Genomic DNA, 23,371 nt, shown 5'->3' on the forward strand with positions numbered 1-23,371 from the left:
TATTTACATATGGGTGCATCTAAGTAACTGCCACCCAAAACAAGGTAAGCTCACTTAATTATGCGGAGACAAGAGGCATAATCAGGGCTGATTGCTTCCTTGTGAATAGATTCTTTGGGGCAAGAATATTATCAGTGATATATTGTATCACATCAGGAAGCACATTGCTACTCTTACCATTCCTGGTGATGATAAGTTTGAATACTTGGTTAAGGTGCACATAACCAAATTTGAACTTTTGCCTATAAGCCCCATTTTTCCCAATGTAGAAATTCACTTGAGGCACTTTCAAGTAAATTAATTCCATTCATCGAATTAGCATTTTTAAAATGTCCCCATCTCCTTTCTCGTCTGCTCCCTTAGGGCTGGGAGTCTTTGGAGAGATAGCCACTTCCACTTTTGGCAGTTCACAGGCTTTTCTTCATGCAACCCTGTAAGCAGGAAGCATGGAGAGTGCAGAGTGGCCCAGAGTTCAGCTGTCAAATAGCACCGTGGAGTTGATTTGTAGTCACTTCTCTATCATTAATTATAATCATAGCCGTGGAGTTGATTTGTAGTCACTTCTCTATCATTAATTATAATCATAGCTGTACCCTTTTTACTGGTATTGTGATCTCACTGCAGGCTTTTCATTAATACTTTATTCCTAAAAAGCAAATGAAATGTTTTAGAATCAAGACGAAATATGAAATTGCATTCTTGAAAATAACCAAGAAACCCACTCCTGGAATGCCAATAAAATTGCCCTTGGGACTTTCCTGGTGGTCCAGTGGTTAGGACTCAGTTCTTTCACTACCATAGCCCCAGGTTCAATCCCTGGTCAGGGAACTAAGATCCCGCAGCTTGAGCTCCCCCCCACCCCGCCCAACTTGAGGCTTCTATCCTCTGCCAGCTGCCCTAGATCCCTGGTGTTCAGTTATCATGACGCCAAAAGTGGGTCCCCAACAGGCCAACAGAGAGCACGGGATGAAGCCCAGGATGATTCCTGGACAATTACAGGGTGAGGAAATGGATCCCTGGGAGCCAAGTCTGGGCTGCTCCAAGCCCCTCTATTCAGAGGGATGGGCTTCTCTCCATCCTCCTCCTCTGCAGGCCCCTCTTCCAAGCTAAGCCCGGAAACACATGTGGCCCAATTTAACAGAAAACACATGGCAATCCCCTCCAAGCATCCTACTGCTCCCCTTCTCCATTCGTATCTTTCAGAAAATACCTCCAGTTGTAGCCTCTATTTCTCTCCTCCTCTTATTCAACCACCCCCAAATTATCTATATTCTTTATTGCTTTGAATCCCTTATCTTTTCCAAGCAAGTATGTTATCTCTACCTCCTTTATAAGACAATTTCCCCATGCAAATTCTCCCCACTGACTTCATATTTCAGGTTTTCTCCTTGTTCCTTCTGTCTCCTTTAACATGTCCCTAAAACACTGCTGTTCCTTGAAGCTCTGTCCTCAGCTCAATGCAACTCTTCCCCTTATCAGTGTTCAAGTAATTACCGAAAAACTATCTAGAAGCCAGGTTTTTCTTACTTCCTCCTCTCCATCTAGACAATTCTTCCCTTAAATTAAGAAACCTCTTCTTTGATACCAATCATCACATGGTGATACAGTCGTTTACGTACCAGTCATCCCCCTTAGACTGTAGGCCACCTAAAGGCAGGGTTTTTTTGCTAGTCATTATTTCTGTGTAGTGCGTATACTGGGAATATAGTAATTATACAATTGGTTACTGCTCCAAAATTATGGGTCTCCAGGTAGAAGCATTATGCCTTGACATAAAAATGCCCTTTCTCCTAGGAAGACACTTACTCAAGTAAAACGTTTTGTGAAAATCTTTATTGACAACTTGTGCTTGAAATACAGGGCTAATTAAGATGAATATGTATCTCCTTTTTCCCCCAACTAAAACCCAGATGGTAGAAGGGTACCATGTGTTTACCTGTGCACACACTCAGGGCACAGCATGTTGTCCTCCAGGTGTGGGGGAGGATGATTGCCCGCAGGAGGCAAGAAGAGCGCAGACACCCTCCTTCGTTTTTCAGGCACCCAAGCCTGTCCGGCATGAAATTGTAAATGAACCCAGCCCTCTGTGTTAGCAGGGAGACCTCTCCCGTGAACCACACACCACCAGACCCCTGGGGAAGGAAAGAGAGGTTCAGTACGAGCATAGCAAGACCAAAGTCTAAACTTCGAGTTTGCATCATGGCCTTTGATGCTACTGTCTTCCTCAAGTGCCAGCTCCCAGATATGAACCCTGAAACCTAACTTACTCTACCCTGTTCCCCTTTAGAAAATAATGCAAAAACAGTTCCTGTTAAATATTTTAAAAGAAACAAAAAATACATCTGGATGTACAGAGGCAAGTGGGTAGATGACAGTGTGGCTGGGAGGGTGGCAAAGCTTTTCCTCTGCCCGTCTTAGGTTTTCACCTGGGACTCTAACAAAAAGACTAACAAGGGAAAAACAGTTGATGAATTCATGCAGTGCACATAGTGCAGGAAAAATGGAAACACTAGCTCAAAATGGCAGCTTAGAATTCCATCTTATGTAACATCTTTGACAAAGAACAATACATGTGCAAAGAAATGACAGGACAAAGGGAAGCAGTTTTAGGCACCCAAGGGTGGCAAACGGTGGGAAGGTAAATATATGGGAGGAAACTAATGGATGAGGTTTCTTTGCTGGTTGCTCTGGTGCCCACTCTCAGTGGATAAGTCTGTCTCCAGCAAAAGGAGAATAGATAATCCTGCCTTAGGGCGAAAAAGGATAATCCTGCCTTAGGGCGAAAAAGGGTGCTGCTTTTTGATTGCCTTCAGCTCAAGATTTTTATGGCAAAGAGGCATATTTTGGGGTGACGTTCTGGTTTCCTTCAATAGAAAGACTAAACCAGAGTGGTCTGGGAAGGCCCTCATAAAACAAGTTCAGAGGTCTCAACTCTTTTTTTTTTTTTTTTTTTTTAGCAACATCAATGGTTTAATGGATGGGGGATCTTACATGTCTGAAGCAAAATCCTGGAGCAACACCCCACTATGTGCAACAGACAGTGGACAGGGCCTGGCCCCAGGCTTTGCTCCCAAGGGGAGGGGGAGTTTACCAGTTATAGGGGGGACAGGGGTCTCAACAGGCATTGTAATGTGCTAACCAGTTCATGGCCTTAATTTTATCTCCTGTAACTCTCACAATGACATCATGAGGTAGGTATTATTATTAACCTACATCACCACGAGCAAACTGAGAACCAGATTAAATAACAGTTAATGCCACTCACTTGACAGATGCTAGAAGATCCAAGGCTTTAGCTCAGGCAGTTGATTTTAGAGACTGCTTTTACTTTTAATTCTTTAAAGGAGGCGAAAAGAAATGAAGCCAGATTTCTATCCCCTTCTGATGACCTCATTAATTTAGATCACTGGTTCTCAAAATGCGGTCCCCAGATTAGCCGTGCCTGGGAGATGGTTAGAAATGTAAATTCCTAGGGCCTACCCAGACCTGAACCAGAAAACTGTGTGGGTGGGGCCCAGGAATCACCAGGTCTTCAGATGATTTTGATAACACCCTGAAGTTAATCAGCGGTTAATAGCAATTGAACTTATTTTCCCACCTGAACCAGAAGCAGTTCTTACTAGTGAGCTTACCACAGGTCTCTTGCGATTGCGCCGACTCCATCTTCAGGGCCCTGGCCGTCATTCTGCTCCAGGAGGCAAACACAGTTCCTGGGTCAGAGGCAGAAGTCGATACAACTTCCTGAAGAGTAGGATCTCCTTCAAGGGCAGGAGCTCCTTCAAGGGCAGGAGCTCCCTCCTCAGGAGGAGCAGCCACTTCAGAAGACATCTTTTCATCAGAACATTCCAGAGGTAGTTCCCCCTCGTCCATCTTTGATTTTCTTCTCGCTAGTGATAGGATCCTGGCCTCCTCGGCTGTGGCAGGAATGTTCTACATAGAGGGTTTAAAAGATTAAAGACAATTCTTCTACTCACCTGTTTTTTGGGGTTTTTTTTGCGGTACGCGGGCCTCTCACCGTTGTGGCCTCTCCCGTTGCGGAGCACAGGCTCCGGACGCGCAGGCTCAGCGGCCATGGCTCACAGGCGCAGCCGCTCCGCGGCATGTGGGATCTTCCCGGACGGGGGCACAAACCTGTGTCCCCTGCATCGGCAGGCGGACTCTCAACCACTGCGCCACCAGGGAAGTCCTCTACTCACCTTTTAACGCTAAAATAGGTGATTAGGATGAGAATAACTAAACCTTCGACTTGGCCAAATTCCCTACAAATTACTCACTTTTTGATGAGGGTAGGCATGTTCACAGAGTCGTTTATATCCGTCTAGTTTCTAAGACAAGAGAAAAATGAGTTAATAATCAAACTGAGGCTCGTAGTCTTCCTCCCAAGAGCATCAACTCCTACCCTGGACACTCACCGGGCCTTTGGTGCTTAGTTTTAACTGCTGGCACCAAGCGCGCACAACATCCCTATGAATCAGATTGACAGGCGGCAGTATAGAAGGTAAAGGAGGAATTGGCATCGTCTTCTTCTGAGGTTTCACACTGTCACAACATTGTGGCATTTTTCGTGGACAACAAGCTGAAGGAGAATGAGATAAAATTAGCAATAATTAACTTTTGTGTAGCCTTTTAAAATGTCAAAAGTACAATCACTTTTAGTCCTTATAGTCTAATCCCCACTGTAAAATTAAATGACTTGCCAAAGACCACGTAACCTTCAAGGGATAGAACCTCAAAACTAAAACTGACAATATTTCTGAATCCCTCAGTATTTTTACTTCCTAAAACTCCCCACTACTCATGCACACTTGCTCTTTTGTGAGGGCTCTAAACCACAGACCCTGAGGAGGTTGACCTAGAGATTGCACTTCCAATGCAGGGAATGATAGAAGTTTTAGACCTGAGGTCATAACTACTAGGCCATGCCTTGCCCTCTCACCGCAAAAAACAAAATAAGCCACCCAGAAATGCTACACAATGACTAATACCCATAATTCTGGCAGCCCACCCCACTAGGGCAGCACTCTGGTCTCCTGCTGCACCTCACACGCTCTCACCATTCAGGAAAGACTGACGTTAATAGTCACTAGGTTTGACTGAGCGCCCATTCAGTCAGATGAAGTGTAGGCTGTTTACCTAATTATTCTGTGTAAATTACAACTGACCCTCCACCCTGACCTCAATCCAACTCAGCAAGGTAGCTACTTTCCTCATATTTTTAAGACAGGAAGTAGAGTTTCAAGGATGGGATTTTGAATTTATAGGTCTCTGTCCCCAGATCATTGCACATGAAGATCCTTAACTCCCAGAATTTAGAGTAGGCAAAATAATGATCACAACCAGGAGGTGAGATTTAAACTAGGCTTCAAAGGAAGTGTAGGATTTGCAGAATACAGGACTGAAATTTCTTCCCTACTTTTTCAGAAAAATCCCTGTCTTCTCGGACCCAGGGAAATAGGATTTAAGGAACTGTAGATCTCTTACCTCTGTTATTTTTTATAGATCTTTTTCTTTTGGTCCTCTTTGCTGAGTTTTCTAGTATATCTGGTTTACCAGAAGCCCCCTGTCCCTCTTCGGCATCTACTGATGTACGTTTGAATTTGCAGCTCATATATTCTTCCTCTGTCTTCTTTGTGGAGTTGCACTGGGGATAGAGGAACCAGAAAGTCACTTCTCTGGGCGTCCAACCCACCATATACACTACCTGACTTATGACACCTCACATCCAAGGTACCAAGATAATCATTGAACTCCACTGGCAACATGGGTTCTCTTCTGGGTATCATCTTAATACTCAGGTTTATTTATAAGAAAGGGAAGCAGTGATAGAGAAGTGGAAGGCCAATCTGAAAGTATGAGAAAAGGGGAATTCCCTGGTTGTCCAGTGGTTAGGACTCAGCACTTTCACTGCAAGGGCCAGGGTTCAGTCCCTGGTTGAGGAATTAAGATCCCACAAGCCTCGGCGGCAAGGTCCAAAAATATACGAGAAAAGACAAAAAAAAAAAAAAAAAATATATATATATATATAAACAAAATTCATAGAAGAAACTAGCCTCTGCTTTGGAGAAAGCCCTTACATCACCCACAATATCCATTATCCCTCACCTGGAAGGTTTTTTTCCCCTCTTTCCCCATTCCCCCCCCCCCATTTACCTCTTCCGGATAAACCTTTCCCATACTATTGCCCCAAGCTACTGCCACAAAACTACTTTCCTTTCCAACCTAGTTACTTTGCCTGAAAGGATATCACTCAGCTCCACACACACAACCTTCCCTTATATTCATGTTCTTAAACCCTTAATCCGCTTTCAGAATCTCACTTCAAGTGTTAGTTCAGCTGGTAACCTTTTCTCCACTTTATAGACCAGTACAAATCTACTGCGCCATTGCCACATTCCTACCACTTGTCAGTTGCAGTTTTACATTTGCTTGTGTGATTTGATCCATGACTGTTACTCCATTTGATTATAAATTCCCCAAGGGTAGAATTCCTTTCCCTCTGGTTGTAGGCACTCAATAAATATTGGTTAATTCAAAAGAAACAAGAGAACAGTGAGAATAAAGCTGTTTGATACAAAGAAACAACATTTTTTTGAGCCTATAGTTTCCATCAGGCATTGTTCCACACCACAGACTCCTTATTTTCCTTCTTTTAATCCCCACATCAATCCAGCAACAATCTATTATTTTGTTTTTCAGATGCAGAAGCTGAGGCTCAGAGGTTACATAACTAAGGGCACACAGGTAGACACTTGCGATAGAAATTAAACCCCAAGTCAATACTAAATCCCAGATTTGCTTCCAAATCTAATTCCTATCACCTCCAAGAAGGGAGTACGAATTACATTTTTACATCTCTATAGCAGGTTTACATTCATATTCAAATCTCACATTGGCATAACACTTATACAAAGTGCACTTTGTACCTCACTCACTTTGGGGCCTCCCAAAAGTCTTAGTTAAAATTGGGAGGGCAAAAAATGACCTAGCTCTAGGAAAGAGACCCGGAGAGCGGTCAGGCTGCACTGGCAGAGGGATTCAATTTTTCTCAACAAAGCCCCACAGCCTGTCTGACTTTAGTTGCTGTCCTCAGTGTTCCTCAATACGTCTGGTTTCCCATTGTTCCTTGGCCCTAACAACCCTAAGAAAAGATGAATCCAGACGCAGCAATTTTGGTCTCGAACCTGTGTCTGTAGAAGCAAAATTAAAGGATCTGGTTCAGTATACCAGGGAGCAATTATATCCAGGAACTTGATTTTTTTTTTTCAACAAGTGAAGGGAAGGAAATTCTAAGGGACCTTCTTTTCTCCTCAGAAGAGGGAGTAAGTGTGCCCAAGATAAAGAGAAGCACGAAGATTGACAAAGACAGACAAAAGCAAACCCGTGCAGATTGTACTTACCTCCTTGTTCTTTGCACTCTCCATGATCAGAAATCTCAAGCTTGATGATACTCTCCTTACTTCTGAAACGGCCCCTGGCCCAAGGTTGCTCTTTTAAAGGCTCCTCCTTCTTCCGGCCGGTAAGCACTTTTCCTTTTCTCCTCCCCTCTGTTCCTTCCCCCACAGCCCGTGAAAGCTAAGCTTGCACACTTTGTTATTCATGAGTGACTATTGTATGAATGAATACATAATAACATTCCGGGCCCTTTCCTGTGAGTTTTTTTTAACATTATTACACAGGGTGTGGTTCCGGAGACATTGGGAAGTTGAAAATTCCTTCAGAAAAATTCCAAGGGAAAAAGAAAAGTTGCTAGAGACTTCTGAAGGGGATGTGTGACAGGATTTAATGATGAAACTTGTGGAAACAACAGAATTCTGGGCCAAACCAGCGGCTTGAAGAAAGCAAAACTGTTTTCTTGTACCATATACGTTTCATTTCTTAAGCAAGTTACTCAACTTATTAAAACTTCAGTTTTCCATCAGTACTAATAATAACTAGAACCTTCCCATCTGCCAACAACTAACAATAATAGTTTTAAAAGTCCATTGAGGGGGCTTCCCTGGTGGCACAGTGGTTGAGAATCTGCCTGTTAATGCAGGGAACATGGGTTCGAGCCGTGGTGAGGATCCCACATGCCACGGAGCAACTAGGCCCATGAGCTACAACTACTGAGCCTGTGTGTCTGGAGCCTGTGCTCCACAACAAGAGAGGCCGCGATAGTGAGAGGCCCACGCACCGTGATGAAGAGTGGCCCCCACTTGCCACAACTAGAGAAAGCCCTCACACAGAAATGAAAACCCAACACAGCCAAAATAAATAAATAATTAATAAATTCCTACCCCCAATATCTTAAAAAAAAAAAAATGTCCATTGAGGGACTTCCCTGGTGGCTCAGTGGTTGAGAATCTACCTGCCAATGTAGCGGACACGGGTTTGAGCCCTAGTTTGGGAAGATGCCACATGCTGTGGAACAACTAAGTCTGTGCACCACAGCTACTGAGACCATGCACCACAACTACTGAAGCCTGCGTGCCTAGAGCCCTAGCTCCACAACAAGCGAAACCACCACAATGAGAAGCCTGCGCACCGCAATGAAGCCTAGCTCCTTCTCACTGCAACTAGAGAAAGCCCGTGCACAGCAATGAAGACCCAACGCAGCCAAAAATAAAATAAAAATTTTTTTTAAAATCCATTGAGTATTTGTTTTGTACTAATTCTGGGTTTAAAGGTTCACAGCTATTATTATTATCATTATTAATTTTTTTTCTTGGCCATGCCACACGGCTTGCGAGATCTTAGTTCCCCGACCAGGGATCAAACCCATGCCCCCTGCAGTGGAAGCATGGAGTCTTAACCACTGGACCACCAGGGAAGTCCCACACAGCCATTATTTTATTGTTCTCCATTTCATAGCTGACAAAAGTGTGTATAAGATTGTGTTGGTAACCTGCTTGGCACAGTAAGTGAAAGAACCAGAAATCAAGTTTAGGTTTGGCTGATTCAGGTATTTCATTGAATCATCTTCCTTTTCGCAGTGTAATTGAAGGTAACATTACTGAGTTCTAAATTAAGAGATACCTAATCCTGGGCAAGATATAATCCGTGATTTGTATGTTAATAGATGGGAGTGTGTGTTGAGATTATAATTTAGAAATTCTTAGGCCAACCGCTATTTGGAGAAACACAATTCTAAAAGAATTGCACCTGGAATTCCCCAGTGGTCCAGTGATTAAGACGCAGGCTTTCACTGCCGTGTTCCCTGGTTCAATACCCGGTCAGGGAACTAAGATCCCACAAGCTGCACGGCATGGCCAAAAAATAAAAACAAAGACAAAAAAAAAGAATTGCACCAACCATTCAAAAAAAAAAAAATGGGTTAAATAATGTCCTATATATTCAGTATAAAGAGGATTAGTACAATTTAAAATATTTGAGCATAATTAATACTACTGAATTATTGAATGAAGTAAAAATCCAAATATCTTTTTATCTTATATATACATATGTATTATCCAAACAAATGTAAACTATTCAATTATGACCCTTGAAAAGGAGGAAATTTCCTACATTTGGCAGCCTGCAACAGGGGTTTAGACTTCATGGAGGAAGTCAAGAAAGTAGCAGATCTGAAGGACCAGGTGAGCTACCTAACTGAATAGAGGAAGGTGGGGAGGGATCAGCCCCGCTCTGTTCTGAGGGGGAGAACAGTGTAAATAGAGTCTGGATAGTTTGGCCTTTTGATCTGTAGGCTAAGAGCAATGGAAAGCTATTGAAAAAGTTCAAGGTGGCAGTGGGGATGGGATGGGGGTGAGTGAACTCTGATGAGCGTACTTTAAAGGTCTCTCAACTGCAGTGAGGAGAAAAGTGGAGATGAATCAGCACAGACACTGGAAGATGAGTTAGGAGGCCACTGAGGCATTTTTAGGCCTGTGAAAACTTGTGAGTGGGTGGTGATGTAGAGTTGTGGTTAAGAAAACAGACTCCAGGGACTTCCCTGGCGGTCCAGTAGTTAAGACTCTCTGCTCCCAGTGCAGGGGGCACGGGTTCGATTCCTGGTCGGGGAACTAAAAAAAGCAGACCCCAAAGCCAGACTGCATTTGAACCTCAACCTCTCCTCTTCTAGCTGTGTGATCTTGGCCAAGTTATTTAACACCTCTAGGTCTTTCCCTTTCGTCACTTGTAAAATGGGGGTGATGAAAATGATACCCCTTGCTCAAAGGGTTGTGGGAGAGTGGAGTGGGCTCTCACATGTCCCAATATATGGTGTCTGGCACAGCACGCGTTGGATCAGTGTTAAATGTTTCTATTATTAGTATGTTGGAAAGGAAGACAGATTTGAGAGATATGGGGGTATTTCTGCCAGGTTTTCTTTTGTCTTTGTTTTTATGTGTATTTTCTCTTCCCCCCAAATTTTGATTGAATAAAATGAGCTGAGTCAATGAGGCCTATAGTTGTTTACCTGGAGGCAATGATGTTTAAAAAGCCATTAATCTGCATTTACACTAGATGAAACAGGATTATATCATACATAACCACCATTTCATATTTGATGGGATAAAGAGATTTTGTGGGAGGTGTGACTGTGGAGGCTGGTTGGAGAATTTGCCTGAATCTTTCTGCACTGTGTATTCCTAGAAGTGCTGTGTCCAAAGTTAGGCTTATTTAAAATGTATGCATAACTCAATTCATATGCAGAGAGATTTTACCAATTTAAAAGTGTATGAGAACCCCTCTTTCTCCATATCCAAGAGACTGGTACTTTTACAAGTACACTGGAACTTGACACACCTAATTTATGACAATGTACCTTTTAAATAGTATCTCTTATAGTGGGAAATTATTGCTCTTTATTAGGTTATTTTATTTGAAGAAACAGGTCAGTCATTTAGAAGTAAATCTAAACAGTAAAGTAGGCCATCAGCTTTGTGAATAACTTTGGTTTAAAAAGGGAAAAGTTGGAGGGAGCTGATAGAGCTGATAATGAAATTAAAAAAAAAAAACCTGTCTCTTTATAAACTGTCTCTCTCCCAACTTCCCTCCTTCCTTTCTGCCTTCCTTTCTTTGTGTCTTAGGCACTAGTAACAAAAAGGTGGTTTGGGTCCTTAATTTCTTCACAGTAGAAGAAGTTCCCAAGATGTGAACAAACCTAATGGTGTGAATTATATACCTAGTTTTCTTTGGCATCTACTTTAAAGAACAGGACGCATTGTGCTAATCAGGGCAGATTTACCATGAAACTACTAAAGTTTAAGCTTTGAGTACTTGACTTTCACTGGCCCATCCCAAGTTCCTGTGAGGGCTCTAGCAATTGTGCATTCATAATTTTATATTCTTTTTCTTAAAAAGGGAACTCCAAAGTTGTATAAGCTTCAGACCTTATAGATCTGTCCCAGTGATTATACATAAATACTGAAATGTTTGCATAAAACAATAACATTCCTTGACAATCTCACCTAATATGTTCTCCTTTTTCTTCCCCTCTCTCCTCCCAATTAACTGCTCCAGGAGAATCATTACTCAATTATTAGGTTTCTAGCGTCTGATCTTCCTATATGTGCTAAGTGCCAAAGTAATTGTGTGTCCTAGGGCCATTATCAGCTCTTATGAAATTTAGTATACATCTGAAACCGATAACACTTTGGAGCTGACAAATTGCAAAAAAGTATCCACTCAAGTGGACCAGTTAGAAAAAAGTTGCCACTTTCTCCAGGCTGATGCAGCTCTGAGTGAGGCCACAAGGATTGACAAGAGGCTCCTGAGCTTTATTCCAGCTTCAATTCACATCCTTTCTCTGGAGCTTCCGTGTGGAGACCACTACTTGTACTATTACCACAGCAGTTCTGTGTGCCTGGTTTATTTCAAATATGTTATTGAGGACATCTTCAAAAGCTTTTTTTTTTTTTTTTTTTGCGGTACGCGGGCCTCTCACTGCTGTGGCCTCTCCCGTTGCGGAGCACAGGCTCCGGACGTGCAGGCTCAACGGCCATGGCTCATGGGCCCAGCCGCTCCGCGGCATGTGGGATCTTCCCGGACCGGGGCACGAACCCGCGTCCCCTGCATCGGCAGGCGGACTCTCAACCACTGCGCCAGCAGGGAAGCCCAATTCAAAAGCTTTTTGAAGCCAAAATAAATTATATCTATCAACACTCCAGGAGATTCATCACTGCCGTGGAGGATATTGATGTTTCCCAAAGGTTGTTCTTCACCAAGCCAACTGATAGTGTCTGTACATAGGTCAGTGTTGATTTCCCAAGTCTTTGTTTGTATGTTACTGGGGAAGAGAGGCAACTGTGAGCCTGTAGGCCTTAATGAACCTATTTGAACTGAAAACAGAGAAATACCTGGCTCTGTACTACTCTTTGTGATCATATAAACTCTCCTGGATACAGTCACCTACTTCAAAGTAAAGGAAAGAGAATACAATAGGAAAGAACACTTTGTATTCTAGTACAAGTCAATCAGTAAAGGGATGTTGCCTGTAAGCTTAGACTATACATAATGGCCCATCTCTGGGAACCCTGTCTCCCAGGTAATGACCATTAAGCTAAAATACCTTTGTTTAGTTCACAGGAAACATCCTGAACAGGTCCACTTGTGAATGACTACAGGGAGGAAGAAATTAACACATCTCCGGAGGCTGACAAGGAAATGTTTACTCCCTCCCCCTTTAGCATAAAAGCAGCCCAAATGCTTTTTTTTTTTTTTTTTTTTTTGGCCACGTCATGCGGCATGCAGGGTATTAGCTCCCCCCAGGGATCGAACTCGTGCTTGTAACAGTGGAAGCACGGAGTCTTAACCACTGGATCGCCAGAGAAGTCCCAGAAGCCTGAATTCTAACGCAGACAAGATGTTTCTTTGGGGCAGGAGTCCACCATCTTCTCAGTCTGCTGGCTTTTTAAATAAAGTTGCTATTCCTTGCCCCCAACAACTCGTCTCTTAATTCATTGGCATATTGTGCAGTGAGCAGTATTAGCTTGGACTCAGTAACAAGACCATTCCTCCATTTCCCAGTGTGAGGGATGAATCCCTCCTTCCTCATCCTCATTCCCCACCAAGTCCTACTGGGTCCACCTCCTCAATGTTTCACAATACTACCATTCTTCATCTTCATCCCCGCAGCTACCGTTGTACTCAGGATTTCATTTCTTCTCACCTGCACCACTGTAATAGCCTCCTTATGCTGTTCTTATCTTCATTCAGCCTTCCCCTTCCAAACCATCCTCCACGCAAGGCTTACTATAGAAGGCTGTGCTCTCCACCTCCAGGGGACACGAGTATGACGCGAGTGGTGTCCCCTAGAGTCCTTTCAGCTCTAGTGTCCCAGTGATGCAGGGAATAGAAAACAGGCGTACATGAGGTTTTTTTACCTAGACGACCATCTCAAGGAATTTAGTAGTGAGACTTTGTATAAAAGCAGGCTTAATTTAATTCTGCGGCATGTATGCATTTTTGCCCAGAAGCCTTAACTGCTGTTAAATATAATTCTCTTTCTTTGACTTTAAATGTTACCCAGCTCTGAAATAGGGTGGCTTTGATAAGAATTGCTTTCCTCCTGAGCTAAAAGCATAACCATGCAGAGAACAGTAAGAGTAACTTAAATGAGAATGATCACTAAATAACTGCAACCTCAAAGAGAAGACAGGTAATATTTTGCATTCAGACAAGCCTGCCTGTCATCTGAGTATCTCAAAGGAAGGCAAAATGTAGCTGATTCTGTGTTATAGTTGAAAATTACAACTGTGCAATTTCCTTATTCCTGAGTGTTTCCCTTCTCAAATATGATAATGAGTCAAAGCATCTCTAGAATTCAGTGTATATTGATTTTGAACACAGGTTTCTCTCTCTTTTTTCCTCCCCTCTAACATCAACCTCAAGGTGCAAAGGCATCGACGGACCACCTGCCTTTGTGGCATTGAGGCATTTGCTGTCATGGGAGAAAAACATAATGATAAGTGATGAATGGGCATTTTTCTGAGCTGTTCTGAAGTTGCGCTGGAAAAATACAGAGATGAAGAAGGAGATAAAACATCTTTTACTCCCCAGAATCAATTCAATCATGGTGCTAACAAACACGTCAAGAATGTGTCGGAGAACTGGCCTCTTCACTCTGCTGAAGCAAAAGATTTACAGGATGTGCTCAGTGGTATAAATGGAAATTTTTCCTATTAGAGCCCTGAATTGCACTACTGTAAGTGTTCTGCATATTGATAGTAGGTCTAGAAATTTTCAGAAATACATTGCGACTGATCCTCTTCACACTTTCTCTTGTGAGGTTGTCACCTTGTATTTTTTTGGTGACTTTAAAATATTCATATTGTACCTGTCTATAGGTACATGCATTTTTTAAAAAAATGTATTTATTTAATTTATTTTTGGGTGAGTTGGGTCTTCGTTGCTGCGAACGGGCTTTCTCTAGTTGCAGTGAGTGGGGACTACTCTTTGTTGTGGTGTGCGGGCTTCTCATTGCAGTGCTTCTCTTGTGGCAGAGAATGGGCTCTTGGTTCACGGGCTCAGTAGTTATGACTTGCAGGTTCTAGAGCGCAGGCTCAGTAGTTGTGACTCATGGGTTTAATTGCTCTGCGGCATGTGGGATCTTCCCAGACCAGGGCTCGAACCCGTGTCCCCTTCATTGGCAGGCGGATTCTTAACCACTGTGCCACCAGGGAAGCCCGGTGCATGCATTTTTGATTACTGACGTAAGAGAAGTTAAACAGTGAGACCCTAAATCTCTAAATAGATTGGAGAAAAAAAAAAAGAACTTTTTTGAAGGTTAATCACTCACAGAAAAATTAAGATAAGCAAAGAGTAGACAATATATTTTTTCCCAAGGTAATTAAAATTTTCACGATAAATAAGAACAGGTGTTACCATTGAGGAAATAAAATTCATATTTTGTGGCAAGACAAAAAAAAATTTAAACGTAAAATTTTTCTCTGTCCCTTCGGGCCTCCTCCCTCTCCTTTAGTGTATATTGCGAATCCACATTCACCAAAAATCCTTAGGAGATAACATTCCTTCTAATCTCACCAAGGGTCACAACTCCTTAGGAGATAACCTTCCTGAACTACTACTCGCTTCGTATGTGTAGATATGGATTGTGTGAACTGTCAATAATACATCATTTAATGTATAGCTGTCTGTCTCAAAAACTTATATAACTGTGCTTTGCCCTCTAGAGTGGAACAGTTCTTGGAGATTTCTGAGAAGCTGTTCCTGGGTTATAATCCTCAGTTTGGCTCCCATAAAATTTTCCACCTCTTTCTTAGATTGACTGATATGTTTTTGTCAATGCCATAAAGGAAACCAAGAGATCCAAGCTTCGCATTTTCAAAGAGCCTCACTTTTAGACAGTTCAAAGATCTCCAAAGGAGATTATCCCTATAGCCAGAGATGTACCAGCAGGATTAAAATTAAATATATATCAATTGTTCAGTTTAACTGTTAGAAGTAAACACTTTCTACAATTGTACATTTTGGTAAATTTACATTGTCGTTTCTTCATTTTGCTATATACGTGGAATTTCAAAAAATGGTATTGTCTTGGACCTTGCTTATTGTGATATTGTGATTTATAATAAGAAATACGAATTTTGTCTTCATTCCCCTTTTTTGGGGCAGAGCTTCTAAAACCCTTGGAATTCCCTAACTGACAGAGCAGTAAAGGCATCTTTTGTTTTGTTAATGAGGTGACCTTTGGAAAGCTCTCAAGGATGGGGGCTGGTTGCCAGGAGAACCAACTACAGGATTAGAGGATTGGAACTTCCAGTCCCTCCCTCACCCCCACCTGATTTCTGGGAAGGGGAAAGGGAATGGAGATGGAATCATTCACCAGTGGCCAATGATTTGATCCAGTGTACCTAACGAAGCATCCATGAAACCCCCAAAAGGGTGGGGACTGGTGAATTTGGGAAGCGCTGGGAGAGTGACACTTGTGCCTCCTCCCCACGCGTTGCTCTATGCATCTCTTCCATCTGGCTGTTCCGGAGCTATGTCCTTTTATAATAAGCCAGTGATCTAGTAAGTACAATGTTTCTCTGAGTCCTGTGAGCTGCTCTAGTACATTAATAGAACCCAAGGGGGGGATTGTTGGAACCTCCAATCCCTAGCTGGTTGTTCAGAAGTCCAGGTGATTGCCTGGACTTGCGACTGGTGTCTAGGTGGGGCTAGGGGCAGTCTGTGGGACTGTGGGATCTGAAGCGATCTCTGTGAACATAGTGTCAGAATTGAGTTAAATTGTAGGACACCCAGCCGGTGTCAGGGAATATCTTGTTGTTGTCGGGAACAACCCCACGGCCCCAAGGGGGAGATAGGGGCAGAACCCTTACTCATTATTAGAATATATGCTTCATTCATACATTGTTATCAGCGAAAGGGAGAGGATAGGAAGGAAAAGAGGAAAGGGAGAAACACAAAGACACAAAACGGGGGTAAAAAGAACACAGAGTGGAGGCTTCCCTGGTGGCGCAGTGGTTGAGAGTTCGCCTGCCGATGCAGGAGACACGGGTTCGTGCCCTGGTCGGGGAAGATCCCACATGCCGCGGAATGGCTGGGCCCGTGAGCCATGGCCGCTGAGCCCGCACGTCCGAAGCCTGTGCTCTGCAACGGGAGAAGCCACAACAGTGAGAGGCCCGCGAACTGAAAAACAAAACAAAACAAAACAAAACAAAAAAAAGCACAAAGTAGAAGTTTCAGGGAGGGATATAAACATAGAAGCAAAGAAGAGAAACGGGATAAAGAGAAAGGTAGGGGCTATATGTTTAATATTAACTTTATATATTTCTGTATTGTTTGACTTACAGTGAACACATTGGAAATTACAGTCGAATATTATAATTGTGCAGTTTCCTGCTTCCAGAGTGTTTTGCTGTCCAACTGTCCAGCATAGTCCGGTCTGTGCAGCCAGGGAAAGATAGGTGCTATCTACTGTTAGGGCCTGATGACAGGAGCCTTGGAGAACCTCCAATTCTTCAGGCCATGTTTTCTTACTCACCGAACTACATTCCATGTTTAAATTGGCTTCTTATGAGCAACTGGCTAGAAAGAGGAAATGACCATCCCAAGGAGGCTATCTGATTCTCTTGAGAGTTACATTTGTCCTTGTAAATTGGCATCATTCTGGTTTATGCCTCTGTCTCCCGTGAGGTTGCTTAGTAATTTGCTTAGTGCTGAAGGACTTAGATTTCCAGGCTTATAAACTGGAGTGTAAGGTCCTGGAATTCTGGGCCAGGAGAGGTCCGCTCGTGGGGGTGGCCCAAAGTCCTCCAGCCTCTCTCTTATCTGTGTCCTTTGTGCTTCACATGCATTCATTCAGAATTACTGGATACGATCTGTTCTATTGAATGAAGGTTCTAAAGTACAGAATATGTCAAAGAAAATTAGTGTATTTTTCAGTCTAATACATCACAAAGACAAAATATAGTACATTTGAACAGTGAAACAAAGTTTCATTGGAAGAAAGTATGTTACAACACATAAAAGTGTTCCACAATATGAAAGTTCTTTAGAAAATATGAGATACTCGCTGTCTGAAATAGTGAAAAACTTAAAGTAGCCCAAATATCCAGCCATAGGTAACTGGAGAGGTAAATTTGTGATGCATTCATACAACACGATGCTTTCCCGCCACTGAAAATAATGAAGTAGAGAAATGTACTCTCACATAGTAAAGAAATCTTAGGTATGCTTTTAAGTAAAAAAGCAAATTTCAGAGCAATGTGTATGCTGACACCATTTTTGGTAATAATGTAATAATGTGGAGAATGAGGGAAGAGATTATTGCTCATTGTCATTTTCTGACATTTCTGTAGTATTTGAAATTCTTTTTTTTTTTTTTTTTAATTCTATTTTTGGCTGCATTGGGTCTTTGTTGCTGCACATGGGCTTTCTCTAGTGGCGAGCGGGTGCAACTCTTCATGCTCGGGCTTCTCATTGCAGCGGCTTCTTTTGCTGCAGAGCACAGGATCTAGGAGCACGGGCTCAGTAGTTGTGACGCACAGGCTTAGTTGCTCCGAGGCTTGTGGGATCTTCCTGGACCAGGGATCAAACCCCTGTCCCCTGCATTGGCAGGCGGATTCTTAACCACTGCGCCACGAGGGAAGTCCCAATATTTGAAATTCTTGCAATTAGCCTGCAATATTTTTATAATTAGTAAAAACAAAACCCAAAAAGCATTAAAATGATTTAAGCACTGTTCCCTATGTTAGAAAATTGTGTTTTAAAATACAGTATTTCTTTACCTAAAAGTATTTTAAGCGCATGACATTCAAACCACACTAAAAAGATATTTAATTTGTTATGTACAACATTAATCATTGTGTATTAGAGTGAAAGATGGAGCATGGATTCAGGCCAACTAGAAGAAAGGAAAGTATAACTTTCCAATTCATCAGACAAGATGTCTGAATGGAACAGAGATATTCTGAATTTTACTAAGGGTGAGAGGGTTAGGACATCCTTAGAAAGTGGTGAAACTGGTACAGACTGTGTTTAGTGTCGCCATCCTTAAAAATCCTCTGATGTTCCTTACCCAGAGATATAGGTAGCACCCCAAGAGCCCAAAATCTTAAGCACTAGGGCATTCTTCTTAGGGACCACTCTGAGCACCCTAATCGTGATCCCTAGTGCTCGTTTCCTACTCATCCATCAAAAGCTACCTGTTTTTTGACTGATTTCCTCTAGCTGTGAGTCAGTTAGGCAATAGGATTCAGTTTTGTCTAGGAATCAGTTAGGTACTCGGAAAACTAGGTAGACATAGATAATTATAACAATGAACATTTATTGAGCGTATATGTGATAAGTATTATATTTACATTATTGCATTATCGTTCCTATTTTACAGATAAGAAAACTAGTGCCCAGAAGTTTACTCAGTGTCATACACTTAATGAGAAGTGGAGTTAAGATTCAAACTCAGATGTTTCTGTCTCAGTAATCTGAGACGTTAACTCCTAAACCAGTGCTTATCAAAATGTAGACCCTGACCAGAAGCATCAGTATCACCTGGGAACTTACTAGAAATGCAAATTCTCTGTCTCTACCTCAGATCTAATGGATAAAAAACTTTGGGACCCATCTATTTTTCAAGCTTTTTTTTTTAATGTCCTGCAGGTGATTTTAAAGCACATCAATGTCCTAAATTATAGAGCAGAGTCGTCCCATTGAACTTTTCAGGATGATGGAAATGTTTTATACAATATGCTGTCCAATAAGGTAGCTACTAGCCACATGTGGCTATTGAGCATTTGAAATGCAGCTAGTGTAACTGAGAAACCCCCCCTTTTTTTTTGGCTCTGCTGTGTGGCTTGGGGGATCTCAGTTCCCCGACCAGGGATTGAACCCAGGCCACGGCAGTGGAAGCACCACACCACTAGACCACCAGGGAACTCCTGAGAAACCACATTTTGAATTTTATTTAATTTTAATTAAAATTTAAATAGCCACATATGGTAGTGGCTGCTAGGTTGGATGGCGCAGCTATTGCCTCCTTATATTCTGGCCTACGGTTCTTTTGTAGATCATCCCTCAGCTCTAAGGAGCACTACTAATGCAGTCAATCAGCAACAAGCATAGCAGAATGATGATAGGAGTACATTGGGATAAGTGCAGCCTTGCGTGGGATACATTATCCACGAAGTTTCCCATATTGCCTATGTGTAGAATTAGTTTTAAAAAGAACAGGTGAGAGCATTCAAACCACACGACCTTTATATTAGTCCACACAGTACCAAATGTGGTGATTAGCTTGTTTACACAGATTGATGATCCTGTACAGACAGTGAATAACAGGTCTGATGCACGAGTAAGATGAATCCCATAAATATTGACCTAGATATGACTTTGGTAAAGGGTCATAAAAATCCTTACGGAATATATCCTTTTTTTTTTTTTTTTAAAGCATGCAAGGGTCTTCCCTGGTGGTGCAGTGGTTACGAATCCGCCTGCCAATGCAGGGGACATGGGTTTGATCTCTGGTCCGGGAAGATCCCACATGCCCTGGAGCAACTAAGCCCGTGCACCACAACTACTGAGCCTGCGCTCTAGAGCCCACGAGCCACAACTAAACTGAGCACACGAGCCACAACTACTGAAGCCCATGCACTCTAGGACCCATGTGCTGCAACTGCTGAAGCCTGAGCACCTAGATCCCGTGCTCTGCAACTAGAGAAGCCACCACAATGAGAAGCCCACGCACCTCAATGAAGCGTTGCCCCTGCTCGCCACAACTAGAGAAAGCCCATGCACAGCAAGGAAGACCCAATGTAGCCAAAAATAAATAAATAAGTGTATATAAATAAATTAATAAAAGTCACAACCACGATACCCAAAAAATAAAATAAAGCATGCAAGTATATACAGGTATGATAACTCATCTGATGTGATTCAAAGGCAATTTTCTGACAAGAAGGCCCTTTATACCACTAGGAAGTAGTCAACCTGAAATACCATAAATGTTAAAAAGTCTGTAAACTTCAAAATAGTAACCCAGTTTGAAAGTGGTGGCAATGCAGAGAGGCAGTGTGATCATGCCCTGTTATAAACCAAAGAGTAGCGTAGAAAAAAAGAACGTGTCAGTGCTTGAATTTATTTACAATTGTCCAAAGGAGAGAGAAACTCCAGCTACTGGACATAAACATTCTTGATACTACAGAGAAGCCGATCCTGTGAATATTAAATCCCCTCTGCTTACCTTGGGAAGTTTGTTAGCAGGAGCCAGGGGTCAATTCCAACAAACATTTGTTGACTGCTTATGGGTCAGCACTGATGAGAATTTAATGATGAGCACAGCTGTGTTTCTTAGAGAAGCATCATGGGAATTGGGCTTTAGGAAAATTACTCTGGTAAGGAGTGATTGTGGGATTCCCCTCAAGGGACCATGAAGACCAGCATGAAGTGGTTTTTGGTGGAACTGGAAAGGCAAGGAAGATTATGTGAAGCACGATGAGGTAGAATTCCATGGGAACTTATTAGGTATCGAGGGATTGAAATTTGTTATGAAAGTGAGGTTTAAATATGGGTACCAGGAAAACAGTGGTATTATTAACACCACATTTGAACCAAAGAGAATGTGGAAGGGAGATGTGTCATGGACTTAAGAGATCGCAGCACTTAGTAACTGTTGATAGGTGTTATTTCCTGCAATGACCCACCTGGCATAAAATAAATCCAAAGTTGTGTAATCAAATATCTACCAGGCTTTAGCTAAGATTCTGAAGACAGTGTAGAGGATAGAACTATAATATATCTTTCTTTGTTAAAGAACCTGGAATTGCAAATTCTGGTGTCCATTTAGTGGTCCAAAGTATAGCCAGCTTGATAAAATGTCCTAGTTAGTTATCTGACAAATTGCTTCACCCCATTTAATTCTTCCCTTCTTGACTTTTGCATATCTTGCACGACTTTTATCCTGTAGTATAATGATTTCCTAGATTAGGATTTCCTGGATTAAAAGGACTCTGTCTTATTTAACTTTGTATTGCCAGCCCTTGTCTAAGAGCCTAGCACACAAATAAATATTGGCTAAGTAATGAGTAAATGACTGAATGGATGAGCAAACAAATTTTCCAGTGCTTGGTTTAGTTCTTCTCATTGTTGCTGAGACTAAGTTTGGGTGTGTGGTCACAGGAATCCTGACATTGGCTCAGATTGCTCCTCTAGTTGGTGTATATTGATGTTGGGTATGTGTGACTAGTCAGGGCTTTGGTTAACAAGCCGTGGTGGAGACGGTGGTGGTGGTGGTTTGTGGTATGAGCTCAGGGGAGGGTATTGTGGTGATGGGTGTAAAGAAAACAGAATAGAAGACATCTAAGTAGGTACGTTTATTTCTAGTGCCCTCTACTTCCCTTTCTACTAATCTGATCAAATTTTGATTTTCCTTTTCCTAATTCTTATATCCCTATACCTAAGAGGTAATAGGTACCAGGAACTGTGTTAAGCACTGGGATACGAAATACAAAGAGCAAGTCCTGGGGTGCAAGGTATTCCACCCATGGGGCCTGCACTGTTCTTTTGCGGCTCATGTTGGCATGCCCAGTTAATCTTATTAACTTTTTTTTCTTTTTGGCTGTGCCATGCGGCATGCGGGATCTTAGTTCCCCAACCAGGGATCGAACCCGTGCCCCCCTACATTGGGAGCACGGAGTCTTAACCACTGGACCTCCAGGGAAGTCCAAGCCCAGTTACTCTTTATTAGCCTTCTTGCTTTACAGTGCAATATATCCCATGTTCATCTTATATTGCATCATTTCTTTTTGAAAGATTTTCTCTTACTTCAAAGAAATGCATAATAAAATCCATCTTACTTAAAAATCTTCTCAACGATCTTCTATTTTATGGGAAGAATATTTTATCCTTAATAAAAATTAACATTGGGGTTTTACTGTATGTTACTGTTGTAAGATATGCGTTTACTTTCCTTTTCAATTTAATGGCATCTTTATAATTGTCCATGAGATTCAGCAAAGTTCCAACAGTAATATTTAATATTTTAAAGCAAGCCCCTTTCTCAGTGATTCTCATATAGGTCCAATATCTGCTTTGGATTTATGATGCTCTCAAGTAATATATTGGTTAAAAAACAGATTTAAATGTACGTTTTTTTAAAAGCACTGACCTTGCTTTGGAAAGCAATTTTTTTTTCACCCACTGTAAACAAAGCAGCAGTTACAGATGAACTCTATCGTCCTTGTCCCTTATCATTGTCTGTTTGTTTGAGAAATAAATATATCACATTTTCTTACATGAAAATTGGATACTTGTTTTTATGACTCGTATGAATATTTTATTGTTTCTACTTTAAAATTATACAAGAAAAATAAAAGAACTAAAATGGTCTGCCAAACCCCTCACTATCACTCCCCATCGCTTGCATTACCATCTGAACCGTCTCTTCTCCCCCTCCAACGCCCCCCGCCCCCATAGAAAAATTGTCTTCCACGAAACCGGTCCCTGGTATTAAAAACGTTGGGGACCACTGTTCTACAGGACAAATCAATGACACAGGGGGAAAAGTTTGAGCAGTCTACTTTAATTTTATTTCTTTATTTATTTTTGGCCACGCCACACCGCACGCGGGATGCGGGGGATCTTAGTTCCCGGACTAGGGATTGAACCTGTGTCCCCTGCAGTGGAAGGATGGAGTCTTAACCACTGGACCGCCGGGGAAGTCCCTTGAGTAGTCTACTTTAGACATTTTAAGACACGGAAATGCATGGCTTGGGTATTAGCCAACATCACATATTATTCTTAATTTTGTTTGGTTGATTTTGACATTCCAGTCAGTAGGAAAATGGCCACATTTTAAAGAGACGCATGCTAAAGTATGTAGATACGAAATAACATGATATCTAGGATCTGTTTTAAAATAGGGTTGCAAAGGGAAAAAAGGAATAGGTGAAGGAAAGTGACAAGTTTGGTGAGATATATGTGGATAATTGGT

The 23,371-nt window shown here is 42.0% G+C and overlaps 1 protein-coding gene across 1 annotated transcript; it reads right to left on the reverse strand.

Moving 5' to 3' along the window:
* Positions 1 to 615: 615 nt before the first annotated feature.
* Positions 616 to 7,421, reverse strand: DPPA4 (developmental pluripotency associated 4; the record flags this gene model as incomplete). The annotated part of the gene is made up of 7 exons (XM_082839247.1): positions 616 to 646; positions 1,937 to 2,132; positions 3,633 to 3,930; positions 4,275 to 4,325; positions 4,413 to 4,576; positions 5,482 to 5,641; positions 7,398 to 7,421. 7 exons carry the CDS (start codon positions 7,419 to 7,421, stop codon positions 616 to 618), a joined length of 924 nt encoding a protein of 307 aa, XP_082695373.1.
* Between the last annotated feature and the right edge of the window lie 15,950 nt (positions 7,422 to 23,371).

Source organism: Leucopleurus acutus, assembly GCF_964270905.1.
Source record: "Leucopleurus acutus genome assembly, chromosome: 5".
In the NCBI taxonomy this organism is placed as follows: Eukaryota; Metazoa; Chordata; class Mammalia; order Artiodactyla; family Delphinidae; genus Leucopleurus; species Leucopleurus acutus.